The sequence below is a fragment of the Salvelinus fontinalis genome, chromosome 14 (assembly GCF_029448725.1).
Source record: "Salvelinus fontinalis isolate EN_2023a chromosome 14, ASM2944872v1, whole genome shotgun sequence".
NCBI classification, from domain to species: Eukaryota; Metazoa; Chordata; class Actinopteri; order Salmoniformes; family Salmonidae; genus Salvelinus; species Salvelinus fontinalis.
The window spans coordinates 34,008,730-34,023,623 of NC_074678.1; the positions used below are offsets into that span (position 1 = coordinate 34,008,730).

General features: G+C 45.1%; 1 protein-coding gene across 3 annotated transcripts in view; it reads right to left on the reverse strand.

The window, feature by feature from the left end:
• Positions 1 to 14,894, reverse strand: part of rgl1 (ral guanine nucleotide dissociation stimulator-like 1) — a 43,594-nt gene that overhangs the window by 11,898 nt on the left and 16,802 nt on the right. For 2 of the 3 annotated variants that reach the window (XM_055861481.1, XM_055861479.1), the window contains exons 2-5: positions 5,050 to 5,160; positions 1,914 to 2,122; positions 1,544 to 1,618; positions 1,165 to 1,358 (exon numbers count right to left, since the gene is read on the reverse strand). In XM_055861481.1, the coding sequence (XP_055717456.1) occupies positions 1,165 to 1,358; positions 1,544 to 1,618; positions 1,914 to 2,122; positions 5,050 to 5,160 (589 nt within the window). Of the gene's footprint in view, positions 1 to 1,164; positions 1,359 to 1,543; positions 1,619 to 1,913; positions 2,123 to 5,049; positions 5,161 to 7,323; positions 7,572 to 14,894 lie in introns of those variants that run through there. The other variant, XM_055861480.1, reaches the window with a different exon arrangement.

Below are 14,894 nucleotides of genomic sequence, written 5' to 3' on the forward strand. Positions count from 1 at the left end.
GACCACGCAGCCGTCATACTGCTCAGGAAGGAGACGTGTTCTGTCTCCTAGAGATGAATGTACTTTGGTGAAAAAAGTGCAAATCAATCCCAGAACAGCAGCAAAGGACCTTGTGAAGATGCTGGAGGAAACAGGTACAAAAGTATCTATATCCACAGTAAAACGAGTCCTATATCAACATAACCTGAAAGGCCGCTTGGCAAGGAAGAAGCCACTGCTCCAAAACCGCCATAAAAAAGACAGACTACTGTTTGCAACTGCACATGAGGACAAAGATCATCATTTTTGGAAAAATGTCCTCTGGTCTGATGAAACAAAAATAGAACTCTTTGGCCATAATGACCATCGTTATGTTTGGAGGAAAAAGGGGGAGGCTTGCAAGCCAAAGAACACCATCCCAACTGTGAAGCACGGGGGTGGCAGCATTATGTTGTGGGGGTGCTTGACAACAAAGTCAAGGTATTGGAGTGTCCATCACCAGCCCTGACCTCAATCCTATGGAAAATTTGTGGGCAGAACTGAAAAAGCGTGTGCGAGCAAGGAGGCCTACAAACCTGACTCAGTTACACCAGCTCTGTCAGGAGGAATGGGCCAAAATTCACCCAAATTATTGTGGGAAGCTTGTGGAAGGCTACCCGAAACGTTTGACCAAAGTTAAACAATTTATAGGCAATGCTAACAAATACTAATTGAGTGTATGTAAACTTCTGACCCACTGGGAATGTGATGAAATAAATAAAAGCTGAAATAAATCATTCTCTCTACTATTATTCTGACATTTCACATTCTTGAAATAAAGCCATGATCCTAAGACAGGGAATTTTTACAAAGATTAAATGTCAGGAATTGTGAAAAAAAAACGGAGTTTAAATGTATTTGTCAAAGGTGTATGTAAACTTCTGACTTCAACTGCAGAATTGCAGGCACAATTGAAAAGTTAACGCACGGAACAGACACTGTATTAATCAAAGAATGAAAGCAGCAGGCCTACTTTTTTCAATGCATGAGAAATAAGGTGTGGAGTGTGAAGAGGGTCAAATGGAGAGAAAGAGATGGAGATAGAAATAGAGAGAAATGAATGAGAGGGAGAGACAGATAAAAAGACTAAAGAATTGAGGGAGGATATAGTACTAATTAACTAGATATCTTAGACTGTTCACCCACCCTCGGAGTCTGGATCCAGACTGGCCTCGGCTTGTAGCTGCCCCAGTAGACTCTGGGCTCTACGAATGGGCTCTGATCCAGGCAGGGCCCTCTGTAGATAGGCCATGACTCTGTGGAGGCAGGGGTAAGATGGAGGCTCCTGGAAGTCCTCTGGACACTGGTCCAGCCAGACTCGAAGGATGGAGGCCAGGGCACTGAGGGTGAGGAGGGAAGGGGGGCAGAGATAAAGTCAAGAAGCCTGCTGGGAGCAAGCTGCTGCTGACAGAGGGAAAGGCAGGAGCTACACAGTATCAACCCAGCAACAACTCAGCTTGAATCCATATGGAAAGCAAGCAAAGACAGACAGACTAAGAAAGTAGGAGATGTTGAGAAATCTTACGTTCGAACGGCTCCTTTGGTTTCAGAGGGTCTACATCGCTCCATCTGTCCTTCACTATCCTCTGGAATTCCATATCTGAGAAAAAGAAGAGAAAATAACATTTGAGCACCAATTTCTACCATCAGTCTGTAAAAGAAGTGAGACCAATAGGTTTCCTTAGCCTTTCAATGTAGAGTGGCAGTCACAGTGTGTCACAGCCCAACACTTAAACATAAAATAAACCTCGTAAAAATCATGTTGATTAGCTAAATTATTTGAACCAGGTCTTATAGCACTATGGCTGGGAGAAAAGCCTGAACACACTTGGGCCCACCAGGACCAGGGGTTGCCAGCCTCTGCTGTACACTACAGCCACCAGACCCAGACTTACTTGTCCAACAGCAGCTGCAGCACGGTGTGTGTGCTGGCGAAGGCGCGGTACGTGGACAGGAAGATGCTGGTGTAAGTGAGGTCATTGTCCCCGAACGCCGTCAGCAGGGTCTCCACCAGCCGTTCCAGCGTTCCCGCCCGGATACTCCGGATCTTACAGGTTTCCAGCTGGCTCACTGTGTGGCCAGGGGGCAGCCGGTCCCCCTCCGCCTGTAATCAGACAAGATTGAAAGAACCAGGGAAATTAGAACGATGAGAACGGGGGAGAGAAATGGAGGGAGACAGAGAGGTGTTGAGACAAAGGCACCCTATATTTAATTCTTAAGCAGATGTGTCCGAGTATTTGTCTGCTGGGAGAAGAATTAGAAGAGAGGAGAGAGATATTTGGTGCTGCAAGCACACTAAAACAGGAAACTCTCCAATCTGCTTCTAATCACAGAGTGGAGCACCCCTCCTCCACCCTGTCCTCTGGCTAAGGGAGTGAGGCAAAGAGGACAGCAAACTCAGTCCAACTCCAACACACAGTAGCTCTCCACTCTCAAAGTCAGTACTGGTCTCTGGTAAAAATCTCACCACAAATGTACTGACTGTCAAGTACCAAACATATACATTCACATTGTATAGCATTTCTTCAGATGGCACTCTATGGGCAGTGCCACAACAGTAAACAATGCACCAGTGTGGCACTGTGGCTCACTGTTTACATTATCTTGCTTTCCCACTAAAGAAATTAAGGGATTACAATCACCAACAACCACAAAGAGACAATCAACAGAACAGACAATGGTCTTGTTTTCACTAGCTTACTCATACATTCACATATACAGAACTCCCACTCAGAGGCTACAATAAACAAGCACTCCAAATGTATACTGCCATATAATAATGTGGGGTAGTTGTTCTCATCCATATGCTTTGCTTTTACAGGATGTAACATGCAGGGAAAGAAGAATTATGGTGGCAGTTGGGTCGTTCCACTTCAAAAAGCACAAGAAAGACAATTTCAACACCCACCATCTCAGATTGTTCTGAAATCGTTTCGGTTGTTAGAAACAGATATGATTAGCATTCCTGCAAAATAGTTTTTTTAAATATAATTTGTTCCCTGAGAAATTATGCTGATTGATTGCACACAAATTGACCATTTTAATTTCTAGGATTCATATAATATTCAATAATTATAGTACCCAACATCCTATTTGGACCTAACTTTTTTTCTAACAATGTGTAAGACATGAGGACTCCAAAGAAGTGGTCAATAACCATCCACGGACACACCAACAACAAGTATATTGGATCAATTCTCTATGTTTGACAAGTAGTATGCTGCTGCAGCTCATAGTATTGTTCCTTAATCCTATGTCATGATTCCTCAGTGAATTTGGTGATGGTTTCTTTCCCCTGTTCAGAGAAATTAGTAATTGAAGTTGTTGGGTGTATGTCCCATCCTACATCCTGATAATACCAGGTTCTGACCACTAGATGGTCCTGTTCCTGCTATTAGATTTTTTTTTAAGAATCTCCCCATTGTTAAAGGGATAGTTCACCCAAATCACAACATATATATATATGTTTTCTTACCCTGTAAGCAGTCTATGGGCCAGGTATGACTGCAACCCATGCTTTGGTTTTGTTTACCTGGCCACAATTTCAAATGCTTTTTGGCATTTGTGGCACAAATCCAATGCAGGCCAATGGTAACTATATTAACATTTCCCCACTTCATATCCCAAAAAATCTATAAGTAATATCCTTGAGTTACACAATCAATTGCTAGATACTTTAATGACAAATTTGTCTGAACAGGTGGGGGGGGACAAGTTCACTGAGAATACATTACATAGGATGAAAAAAAACAATACTCTGAGCTCCATACTAGTTGTCAAACAGAGAACTGATACTATATACTGGTTGTTGGGGTGAGATTGGTGTGGGGTGTTGGGAGTCCGTGGATGGCTTTTGACCACTTCTTTGGATTCCTCATGTCTTAGTCATTGTTAGAAAAAGGTTTGGTCCAAATCAGATGTTAGGTACTATAATTATTGAATATTACATTAATCCTATAAATTAAAATGGACAATTTAGGTGCAATCAATTAGCTTAAATTTATCAGAGATCAAATTATATTTCAACAAAATAATGTTTCCGGAATGCTTATCTTATCGATTTCGAACTACAGAAACAATTTCTGAATAATCAGATGGTGGGTGTCAATGCTTGCTGAAATAACATGGAATGACCTAATTAGAACCAGACAGAGATAATTAGAGGACGCAACATTGCACCTGTCTCATTGTGGCATCTGTGCGAGCATGGGCAGTGCCATTGTGGCCATCTCCATTTTGAAGTAGTACATTTTCTTATTCTGCTACTTCTATGAGTTGGTAAACAAACTGAAAGGGTGCATCCTGCCACCTGGAATGTGCTGTTTGAACAGGTATAAAGCCAAGGTTGGCACTTGACTGCCACCTGCAGTTATGGAATGTGAGTATAATAGACTATAATTCATGAGTATAATTCATGAGTATAATTCATTGGCTGATCCCGCTTGACGATATGGATGGAATTTTGTGATTCTTCTTTAACCCATAGGAAGTCCCTCCCAGTTGACTACTTCAAAATTGTAAAAGTACTCAATGGCGCTACCAGTGCTAAAACAGGATTTTTGGCACTAGAGTACTCTCTCTCTATGGAACTGGCAAATCAGGAAATCACATGACTTTGACAAACAGTTGAGTAGGCTATTTGTGAAAAAGTTTTATATGGACTGCGCAGGGTGTTGGCAAAATTGGGAGAATTCAACAGTTTAAAAGTTAAAACGCCCTGTGATTGCAAATTGACATGCATATCTTATAATGAAACAGACAACTTCTATCCACAAAACTATTTATTGTACCCCTCTCCTTTCACAAAGAACTATAGACTTCTATAATTGCAAAGTGATTCAATCTGTCCAACGTTGCCATGTTAACTAGTGATTATATCATCAATTCTCCAATGGAAAGATTCAATCTGTCTATAGATATACTGTATTGATCAGGGTTATTGTTTGAGCCTGAGAAAGTCTCTCACAGGTTCTCAAGTTTGCGTGTTTTCAACCAGTGTGTTGTAGTGAAAGAGCAGAGTGGTCCACTCACCCCCAGCCATCTTGCTCCCTTGTTGGCAGCCTGCTGGATCTGGACCCTCTTCAGTGTCACGTTATATATTGCTCCCTCCTCCACTTCCTCCCCCCAGTCTTGCACCGAGCTCTGTGGGAGAGACATATTGAGCTGTTGACACACAGACAAACCATCCTCTAGAACACAGGACCACAACAAAGCTGAACAAACCAAAACTGTAGAAAAATGTATCACATTTAAAAAGAAGTGAAGTGTGTCTAGAAACTAAAGAGGAGTACTTTTGTTATGACTCAAGGACACCGCGAAAGAGATAGAGAATGAAACCCATACTGAGCAGAGTGCCACTGAGTAGGAGAGACTGTCTCCCTCACCCCCATACCTTTCACCCTCTCTGAGAGCTGAGGTCAGAGCTGGAGAGGGCCACTGGAGCGCAGGAGATGAGAGCTAAAGCTGAGAACTGTCTGTAGACTAAAGACAATAAAAGATCCCCGGCCTGTCTGAGACTGGCTCAACCTGAAACCTCCCTCCCAGAGCCTGGAACTGGTGGAAATACAGTACATGTACCGCTCACTGCTCCACACACACACACACACACACACACACACACACACACACACACACACACACACACAATGTAGTCTACTCTCTGGCTCTGAATCCATATTGGCGACATATTGCCTCTCAGCTATGCAGAGCACACACACAGAACTGCAGTTCACTCAAATCAAACATCTGCCCAGTCAAGCAGGAAGGCAGCCGCATGCAGTGTAACGGTGACCAGAGCTAATTTCAATCCCATAAAGAGGAGCTGTTTAGAGGACAGAAGCACTCCAGCAAGTCCAAACTCTCACTTTCCACCGCTGCCATAACAGGACAATGGCAAAGTCCACTCCCTCCCTAGACAGAGTGGTGGCAGCTAGAGTCAAAGGTTACAGCTGGCCGTTAACAGGCTTAAAACGCCAGCTCTTAAGGCCAGTGGCACTTAGCCCGGAACTGTTGTGGGTGGATGTTTGGGTTCTAACAAAAACACAGCACAGAGGGCCATGCAGGGAACCCACCCCAAACAATCACAGTCAGGCACTGATAAACAGTGTGTGGTGGCAATGGGCTCTGGTGTAGAGAGAGAAAGAAGGCCACAGAGGAGTAACCGAGTCCAGGAGATAAAACAGGCCAGAAGGTCTGTATTTTCCATCCGTTTCCTGTACAGTGTTGCCTCTCTGCCTGCGAGATAAATACTTCACTCAGTGAGTTATGCAGTCCAGTCCACTCCAAAACAATAGCAGGAGGTATTTCTGCTCTGTGGCCCAGCCTGCTGAGTCCACAGTCTGCACAGAGCCTGCTCTTTGTGCCAGGCATAAATGTTTTTCAAACTGGGGTTTAAAGGCCTGCCTGCTTTGTGGACCAAGTTGGGGCATATGGTGTACCAAAAGCACCAGGCGGGAGTTATAAAAAGAGAGATCAAACAAGTTATTCTCTCACAGGGGACATTTTAGCCTCTAAAAAGGACCCAGCTCAGTGTGTCATCTAATAGGCCTATAATACAAAAGCTGAGATAAACATGGTTGTGAAAAGGAATGAGTTTAGAGACTACATGGTATATAAAATGACCCCAGGATATAAACAGAAGATGGCTTGTTTACTAACTCCAATTTCATAATTGCTGGACAAGCTTCAGTTTGGAAGGATGCTCCAATTCAGCGGAGAAGGATCCCGACTACAGAATTGACTATTTGCTCGGGAAAATAACAGTAGTCTGTCTCCGACCCGCTTCTGCTGACATCACAGAACACATCACAGTCTTGAGCCAAGTGAAAACAATACGCTCAAGATAACAACAACGGTGTCAAGTCTTTGGGCTGATCCGTAGGCTTTGTGCTTGCTCCAGACGCAGCTGCAGGGACCCGTGAAAGGAGCTCACGCCCCAGGGCCAAGGCAATTGTTCTCCCATTTCACTCTCGGCTCAGAGACAAAAGTTTTTAATTTCTATGGGGAAAAACGAATGGCATCATATTTATTCGTACACTAGTTACATTTCCATAGCGCGGCCGCGTCTTTACGCAAAACGTTTACGCGCGGGCGATACAGACCATTTAAAGTGCACCACGAGAGCGTTGAGGGAGAGAAAACAATTCAAACTCAATGTTCAAATTCATCCCCCGCCGCCCCCCCTTTCTTTCCTTTATCCGCTACTTTCCCAAGCATACCCCCTCCCTCTCCAGCCGCTCTGAAAGCTGACTCTCAAACCACAAAAGCAACAGTCTGCAGCACGGAAACAGTGGAACTTTTTTTTACCATCTTAGCTTTCCAGGCGAATCTCATGGTCAGCGCTTCTCTCATGATCCGGGGACTGCATCAGAACACGGTATAAACAGTCAACCCAGGCAATAAATGTTTCCAGTCCCCAGCGACATACGGTGCTGTCCTGCTCTGTAAAATATTTTCTTCACTACACAATCCGTCACAGCTCTCTTGTCTGTGTTGTCCCCCTCTCTCAAATCCTCCTCTCTTTCAATCTCCCCTCTTCCCCAGTCCTCTGTTGAATGGCTGAGCTCCGCCCACTGCACTCGCGGTCCTCCCAATAACCCCTCCCGTTACCATTTTCTTTAGATTTTTCATTTTCAGGGAGAACATTATGTGAAAGATACAATCTGACAGTAAATTTAAGATAGTATTTTAGTGTCGAGATTTTCGTTGATATTACGCATGCATGCTTGTGTGTAAAGCTTAAAGGGTCAATCTGAAGGTCCTTCATCCATTTTTGGACTTTCATTAATAATATATACATATTGATTATTGCAGAATATCATTTATAATTGCCTCATGAGCGTAGTTCAACTGTCAAACCCCATCAGAACCCCAAATATAAGCTTGTTTTACTCCAGTCTTTGTAAACATTGTAAATAAACACTACATACCCCCAAAACATGCTTGAAACTATAATGTTTATATCTTGGATGGTCAGTCCTAGCTCTGTCCATGAATTTGAGTGGTTACATTTCTCCAAGCCCACCCTTTAGCTTTTAACCAAAACAGAGGCGGGGTAACGGTTTGTTATTGTTTCAACTAAGGATTGGCCCTTTAAGCCAGATAGTCCTTGTTCCAGTGAGACAATACAAGAAGGCTGGAGTTGCAGTCACGACTGTGTATTGTTTATGTGAATAGGGTATGTGTGTGAGAATAGTCAACAACTGTTCCACTGTTTATGTATTTGTACACATAGTCAACCACCAGTGGTGTAAAGTACTTAAGTAAAAACACTTTAAAGTGCTACTTAAGTAGTTTTTTGGGATATCTGTACTCTACTATTTCTATTTTTGACAATTTTTACTTTTACTCCACTACATTCCTAAAGAAAATAATGTACTTTTTACTCCATACATTTTCCCAGACAATCAAAAGTACTCGTTACATTTTCAACGCTTAGCAGGACAGAAAAATGGTCCAATTCATGCACTTATCAAGAGAACATCCCTGGTCATCCCTACTGCCTCTGATCTGGCGGACTCACTAAACAGAGAACATCCCTGGTCATCCCTACTGCCTCTGATCTGGCGGACTCACTAAACAGAGAACATCCCTGGTCATCCCTACTGCCTCTGATCTGGAGGACTCACTAAACAGAGAACATCCCTGGTCATCCCTACTGCCTTTGATCTGGAGGACTCACTAAACACAAATGCTTTGTTTGTAAATGATGTCTGAGTGTCGGAGTGGCCCCTTGGCTATTCATAAATTGTCAAAAATAATAATAATTTGAAATGATTCAAACTTTTTACTTTGACTTTTGATACTTAAGTATATTTTAGCAATTACATTTCCTTTTGATACTTAAGTATATTTAAAACCAAATACTTTTAGACTTTTACTCAAGTAGTATTTTACTGGGTGACTTTCACTTTTACTTGAGTCATTTTCTATTAAGGGATCTTTAATTTTACTCCAGTATGACAAGTGAGTACTTTTTCCACCACTGTCAACCACTTACTTGAGTCAGTGGAGAGATAGAAATCAGCAGGTGATCAAACATTTAGAGAGTTATTATGAAGCCATTAGGATGATCAATAACAGTATGTCTCATGTAATAACTTCAGCCACCAAGGCCCACACAATGCACTGTGAGTCATGTACTGCACCAGTAGGACTAGACTTCCAGTGGACAATGGGAGCCCTCTGTAGGAGAGTAGGCTGGCCATGCCGTGACCCGTGTCCTCTGACTCTCATACACTGGCCAATGTAACACACAACGTCACACAGCATCACACCAAACGTCACACACAGTGTCAGTCGGTGCCCACAGACGTACAGGCCAGCCATGGTGTCACTGCTCCCCAAACAGCCCAGTCCAGGTTGGCTGCAGGCCGGGCCAGAGGCCAGAGGCTGCCTGCCTGGAGGGACAGGGGTCCAGGGAAGCCCTGTGTAGCCTGGCTGGAGGCCAGTTCCCAGGCCGGCTTGCCCCACCATCCACATCAGTCTCCAGGGCTCTGGGAAGCATTGACAGGCAGTGGGAAAGGTGGTGACCCCTGGCTCTCCCCCGGGGACTGTTGTGCTGCTCTCAGAGGTGAGTGATGTCATCCTTCTGTGCGACAATACTCCTTCTGACAAATGTGACAGGCACAGCTCAACTCTACTGGACCAATGAGCACACATCTCCCATTTCACAAGGAGTTGGTTTGGGATGCAGAGAGAGAGGGCTAAGATCTTTGGTGCAATCTACGGAGTTTGGCGCTGCACTGTTCAGATTAAATAAGAGACTGTTTGTATTGGCACAGCTGCTGGGGATGATAAATAAAGCCATATATCTGGTTGATTTACAGTACTAAGATCCTACTGCTGCTCCAACAGATCTTATAGTCTGGAGCAAGTCTCTATGGAAAAGGAGGTTTGTTTGTCTGGGGGGCCGGAGAAGGGGTGCTGTTCATCCTGAGATCTGGGATAAAATATATCTCCAATATCACAGCACAGACTGGGGGACTGCACAGAAGGGTCAGCTCTCCCCCTGGCTGGACCCTTGGACCCCCGGCCGCCAGCCTTCCCTCTGGGGGACCCCTGTCTACCCCCTCCCCTCCATCCTCCCCTCTGTCTCAAGGAAACCAGGACAGGGAGCTGCAGCGCGGAGTGGAGCCGGACAAAAACAGGAGGAGCACGGTGCTGTTGTTGCACCACTGTGGGGAAAAAGGCACATTCCAGGAAATCTCCCACTTCCTGCCTGCAGCCTCCTGACTCCACAGAGCCTGTTGTCCTCATACATGACGGGTGGGGCTGGCAGGGTTAGAGCCATAAAACACTACTACTGCTACAGAGGGACTGGAGATGAGAGGAGAGGAGAGGAGAGGAGAGGAGAGGAGAGGAGAGGAGAGGAGAGGAGAGGAGAGGACGGGAGAGGACAGGAGAGGATAGGACGGGAGAGGACAGGAGAGGACAGGAGAGGACAGGACAGGACAGGAGAGGACAGGACAGGACAGGACGGGAGAGGATAGGACGGGAGAGGACAGGAGAGGACAGGACAGGAGAGGACAGGAGATGAAAATAAAATAAAAGTAGAGGGACCATAAAACTCTACATCAAGGGGACAGGATTGCATCAGAACACTCACTTACAGAGAGAAGTGAAGAGAAGTGAGGAGACACTCAGTACAGCACTATAGGGATCTAACTATCTATCTCAGAGCCAAGAGGGTTTTGCAGATCAGACAGCCAGACCGTTCAGGATGGTTTGAAGCTGCTCTGTTTAAGTGAAGAGGATCAAGAGGTCATTGTCAGGGAAAGTGTACTGTACTGTTTAGTGGGTGTTGTCAGAGCTGTGTGTGCGTGCGTGTGAGCGCATGTGCTCGTGTCATAAAGAGTTCACAGCAAGGTCAGGAGCTCATAGAGAAGCCATTTAAGCCAGAAGAGATCTAGCAAAAACAATAACAGAGTCATTAGTGGAATTCAGAGGGAACTTAGGAATAATTATTAGATTTTGTACATCAAGCTGGATGGACATTTTAAGTTGAACCTTTATTTAACTAGGCAAGTCAGTTAAGAACACATTCTTATTTACAATGATGGCCTTTCATTAGCCTGATATGAGCAAAAAATAAGATTCATCCTCATTATTAAAGTATTGGCAGCTGTAAGACCCAGAGACTCCAGTGGAAACTCTGTCATTGCATCATTGCATAACAAGCAGTACTAGGAAGGTCCTGTCAGCATCCAATGCCAGTCTGTCTGTCTGTCTGTGAGCCACAGGGAGGGATCCCTTCCCCGAAGCCTCTACTCCCACTACTACTGTCACTATTGTGACTACGTTATGTCAGGTACACTTTGTGCCTGTGTGTGGGTGGGCCATGCGTCCTGCTATATGTGTCTGTGTGTAATTTACACTGTCTGCGCATGCAGATCAGTGTGCCTGTGTGCCTGTGTTTTTACCACACTATCCAGTAGGGAGTGGTATATATGTAAGATGGTGAATTTATCCAGAATCAGCGCTGGGTTTGCCAATGCAACGTGCAGGAGTCACAACTCCAGAGGAGTTGGTTGTTTTTATGACTTTATGATCTTCTATACCTTTGTAAAACCTAAAAGCTGAGCAATCAAAGTTAAAGGTGCAAAATGCAGAAATTGCTCCGCCATTTCCTGGTTGCTAAAATTCGAATAGTTCACCTAATTTCAGTTTTTGTGACAAAACAAGCATTGCATAGTGTAGAGAATCATTGTACCATCTAAACTGCTGTGAAATATATTTTCTATATTTTCTATCAGTCTATCACAGTGCCATCCGTTTTGTCACCAAAGCCCCTTATACCACCCATTACTGCGACCTGTATGCTCTAGTTGGCTGGCCCTCGCTACATATTCGTCGCCAGACCCACTGGCTCCAGGTCATCTATAAGTCTATGCTAGGTAAAGCTCAACCTTATCTCAGCTCACTGGTCACGATTACAACACCCACCCGTAGCACGCGCTCCAGCAGGTATATCTCACTGGTCACCATAACAACACCCACCCGTAGCACGCGCTCCAGCAGGTATATCTCACTGGTCACCATAACAACACCCACCCGTAGCACCCGCTCCAGCAGGTATATCTCACTGGTCACCATAACAACACCCACCCATAGCACGCGCTCCAGCAGGTATATCTCACTGGTCACCATAACAACACCCACCCGTAGCACGCGCTCCAGCAGGTATATCTCACTGGTCACCATAACAACACCCACCCGTAGCACCCGCTCCAGCAGGTATATCTCACTGGTCACCATAACAACATCCACCCGTAGCATGCGCTCCAGCAGGTATATCTCACTGGTCACCATAACAACACCCACTCGTAGCACGCGCTCCAGCAGATATATCTCACTGGTCACCATAACAACATCCACCCGTAGCACGCGCTCCAGCAGGTATATCTCACTGGTCATCCAGTTCTATGCTGCCAATGACTGGAACAAATTGCAAAAATCGTTGAAGCTGGAGACTTATATTTCCTTCACTAACTTTAAACATCAGCTATCTGAGCAGCTAACCGATCGCTGCAGCTGTACATAGCCCATCTGTAAATAGCCCACCCAATCTACCTACCTCATCCCCATAATGTTTTTATTTACTTTTCTGCTCTTTTACACACCAGTATCTCTACTTGCACATCATCATCTGCTCATCTATCACTCCAGTGTTAATGTGCTAAATTGTAATTACTTCGCTACTATGGCCTATTTATTGCCTTACCTCCTCACGCCATTTGCACACACTGTATATAGACTTTCTTTTTTTTCTATTGTGTTATTGACTGTACGCTTGTTTATTCCATGTATAACTCTGTGTTGTTGTTTGTGTTGCACTGCTTTGCTTTATCTTGGCCAGGTCGAAGTTGTAAATGAGAACTTGTTCTCAACTAGATTACGTGGTTAAATTATGGTGAAATAAAAATTAAAAAATTAAAAAGGGCACAGTCAGTGCCCACTAACAGGTCAGGAACTGGTCCAACAGATCTTGTGACCTCTCAATCATGCAGATTACAGTTTCCACTCTCTTGCTCATGTTCCTCCTCTCTCTTCAAATCTCTCCTCCATGTTTCTACCCTCTCCTTCGCTCTCTCCTTCATGTTTCTCCACTATTTTCCTATCTTCTTGAGTTGTCCCCCTTTCCCTTGTTTCCCCCCTCTTCTCATCTTCCCCACTCTCCCTGTAGTGCATGTTTCTCGCCTCGCCGTCTTCTCTCCTCCTCTTTCCTCCTCAAAATCAAATCAAATTGTATTTGTCACATGCGCCGAATACAACAGGTGCAGACCTTGCCATGAAATGCTTACTTACAAGCACTTAACCACCAATGCAGTTCAATGAATAGAGTTAAGAAAATATGTACTCAATATAATGTACTAAAATTGAGGCTATTTCCCGGGGGGGGTAAATTTAGACTTGGCGCTCCGGTACCGCTTGCTGTGCGGTAGCAGAGAGAACAATCTATGATTTGGGTGACTGGAGTCTGTGATAATTTTTGGGGGCCTTCCTCTGACACCGCCTAGTATATAGGTCCTGGATGGCAAGAAGCTTGGCCCCCCTATAGTCCACGATCAGCCCCTTTGTCTTTCTCACGTTGAGGGAGAGGTTGTTGTCCTGGCACCATACTGCCAGGTCTCTGACCTCCTCCCTATAGGCTGTCTCATCATTGTCGGTGATCAGGCCTACCACTGTTGAGTCAGCAAACTTAATGATGGTGTTGGAGTCGTGCTTGGCCACGCAGTCGTGGGTGAACAGGGAGTACAGGAGGGGACGAAGCACGCACCCCTGAGGGGCCCCTATGTTGAGGATCAGCGTGGCAGATGTGTTGTTGACTACCCTTACCACCTAGGGGCGGCCAGTCAGGAAGTCCAGGATCCAGTTGGAGAGGGAGGTGTTTAGTCCCAGGGTCCTTAGTTTAGTGATGAGCTTTGTGGGCACTATGGTGTTGAACACTGAGCTGTAGTCAATTAACAACATTCCTTTTGTCCAGGTGGGAAAGGGCAGTGTGGAGTGCAATTGAGATTGTGTCATCTGTGGATCTGTTGGGGCGGTATGCGAATTGGAGTGGGTCTAGGGTTTCCGGCATGATGGTGTTGATGTGTGCCATGACCAGCCTTTCAAAGCACTTAATGGCTACTGACGTGAGTGCTATTTAGGCAGGTTACCTTCGCTTTCTTGGGCGCAGGGACTATGGTGGTCTGTTTGAAGCATGTAGGTATTACAGACTCGGTCAGGGAGAGGTCTCTGATCCATTGTTACCCTGTGAGGCCCTGTGTGAGGCTCTATCAGTGGCCTCCTGGCCTCATTAGCATAGTGATTCATACAGCCGGCCAGACTCCAGAGGAATGACATCATCACCACTGCCAGTAAACCCCACTAAGAAACTGAGAGCCCCTCCCCTCCCTCTGGATGGCCACCAGCTGGGGCTGCAGTGTCTTACAGAGGTCTTTGGGAGCACAGACAACATTACACCATGGCTTATACAGACTGATTCTAGAACTGCCTCAGAGAAGAGTAAGATGAAATTGCTCCTAGATACTGAGGTCAGTTTTACATTTCCCCCCACCTAAGCTGATCCTAGATATGTGCCTAAAGGCAACTTATAGGCCTATCCAAAGCTTTCCGAGAGGCAATATTACAGGCTGATCCGGAGTGTTCCACAGTGTTCATCTGGGGTCAATAGGCTTGAGCCGCCCTCGGCACCAAAACAAGGATAATCCTCAGTTCTAGGCTGTGTATTATGATGACTCACACTGTACTGCCATGTCTTATAGACATTACGGTAACTTGGGGTATCCCCGGTAGCCCTCCATCCCCACCCCTGACCCCCTGCCTATAAGCCCTAATTAAGACGTGTGGGTCTGCCTGTCTGGCCTCCTGTT